A 1,530-nucleotide genomic window follows, 5' to 3' on the forward strand; every position below is an offset into this window, starting at 1 on the left:
CTGAGTTCCGGGGCACACCCAGTGGAGCTTCAGAGCCGCCCCGACACACTTGTCTGCTCTTCATTGAAGCTGAGTGTTCTTTTCTGTCCTTACTTTCATGGGACCCCCATGCCCGGCCAAAGGCCAGCGGCCTCCCTTTGCTCTGGAAAAAGCTGCTCTTGCTCTCTGCTCAACTTCCTCCCCTGTCCTTGACCCAACGTACAATTATCTTATCACCGTCTTCCTGCGAGGCCTCTCCCCCATTCGGGGAATGCAGGGGGCCGTAGGCACTCTGTGAGTTACCCCTGGATGAAGAATGGCCCTGGCCCTGACCGGTGTGGCTCAGTTGGCTGGTGTCACCCCGCGTACCCAAAGGTTGCAGGTTCAATTCCCTATCCGGGCACATAACCAGGTTCAATCGATATTTCGCTCTGAGATTGATGTTTTGCTCTCTCCCTCTCCCTTCCTCTCTAAAAATTCCTAAGAAATCTTTAAAAAAAAGAAAGAAATAACAAGAACGGCCCTTAAGGGATGCATGTGGGTGTCTCCCAGGCCAGGCTGCCCAGACACCACCCCACCAGCCTCCTCCCCACTTGCTCATACTCCAGCCCCCTTTACACACCAAGACCGGGAAACGTGCCAAGTGCTCTGGTGCACTGTGGCATTCAGCTTCCAAGAAAGGGTGTCCTTGGGCCCATTTTACAGGAGCCAGACTGAGGCCCAGAAAGGTGAAGCCAGCTGCCCAAAGTCACACGGTGAAAAGGTGGAAGAGCCGACGAGCTGGGATTCAAACACAGACCCGTGAATCCGTGGCTTCCCCCTTCTCATTACCCTGTCACCTGCCTACAATACCAAGCATCTCCACGGGAGGCTGCCCTGGAAGCCTGGCCACTCCCGTTGGGCCAAGGGTCCCGAACGGTGTCACGGCCTTGGAACAGCTGGACCCCTCCCCCAAGCTGAGTCAGGGCCTCTCCACCCCTCCCCGCTCTGGCGTGAACTGAGAAGTCCCAGCTCAGCCACTGACAAACAGGGTGACCTCTGTGACCCTCAGGTCCCCCCTCTGCAAAACAGAGACAGGTGCGATGTCATGAGCTCCAGCAAGGACAATGCCCGGTCTGGTGGCTGCCTGCACAGCCGGTCGGCCACGGAGCGACAAATAAGCAGCCAGAGGACGCTGCTGGGGGCGGGCCCCTCTCCCCAGTCACGCACACCTGTTCGTCAGGTGCGTGGCTGCTTCCACCCTCCGGGACGTCCAGGGCTGGTCCCCCCCTCCCAAGCCGCCCGTGTGAACCTCAGCGGGACTTCCCAGGGGGACCCTCCAGAAGGCGAGTCAAAATGACTCCCCAGGCACCCGCCCAGCGGAAGTGGACGCCCACGTGGTCCCGCGGCGAGTATCCTCCAGGAGGAACAGTTATTTTGGGGGAGTTGGTGACAGCGGGGGCCAGGCTCACCCACAAACAGCCCGGGTGGAGAAGATTTTGTCCAAGGCGGTGCCTGGGACCTGAGCTCCACCCAGCCTGCCTGGGGGGCGGGGGTGGGGGTGGGGAGCGG

The 1,530-nt window shown here is 59.9% G+C and overlaps 1 protein-coding gene across 1 annotated transcript in view; it reads right to left on the reverse strand.

The window, feature by feature from the left end:
* PGPEP1 (pyroglutamyl-peptidase I) overlaps positions 1-1,530 on the reverse strand; it is a 16,493-nt gene that overhangs the window by 13,525 nt on the left and 1,438 nt on the right. The window contains exon 2 of the mRNA XM_015557711.1: positions 1,431-1,500. Coding sequence (XP_015413197.1) covers positions 1,431-1,500 — 70 coding nt within the window. The remainder of the gene's footprint in view (positions 1-1,430; positions 1,501-1,530) is intronic.

This window comes from Myotis davidii, unplaced genomic scaffold (genome assembly GCF_000327345.1).
Source record: "Myotis davidii unplaced genomic scaffold, ASM32734v1 scaffold448, whole genome shotgun sequence".
Classification (NCBI taxonomy): Eukaryota; Metazoa; Chordata; class Mammalia; order Chiroptera; family Vespertilionidae; genus Myotis; species Myotis davidii.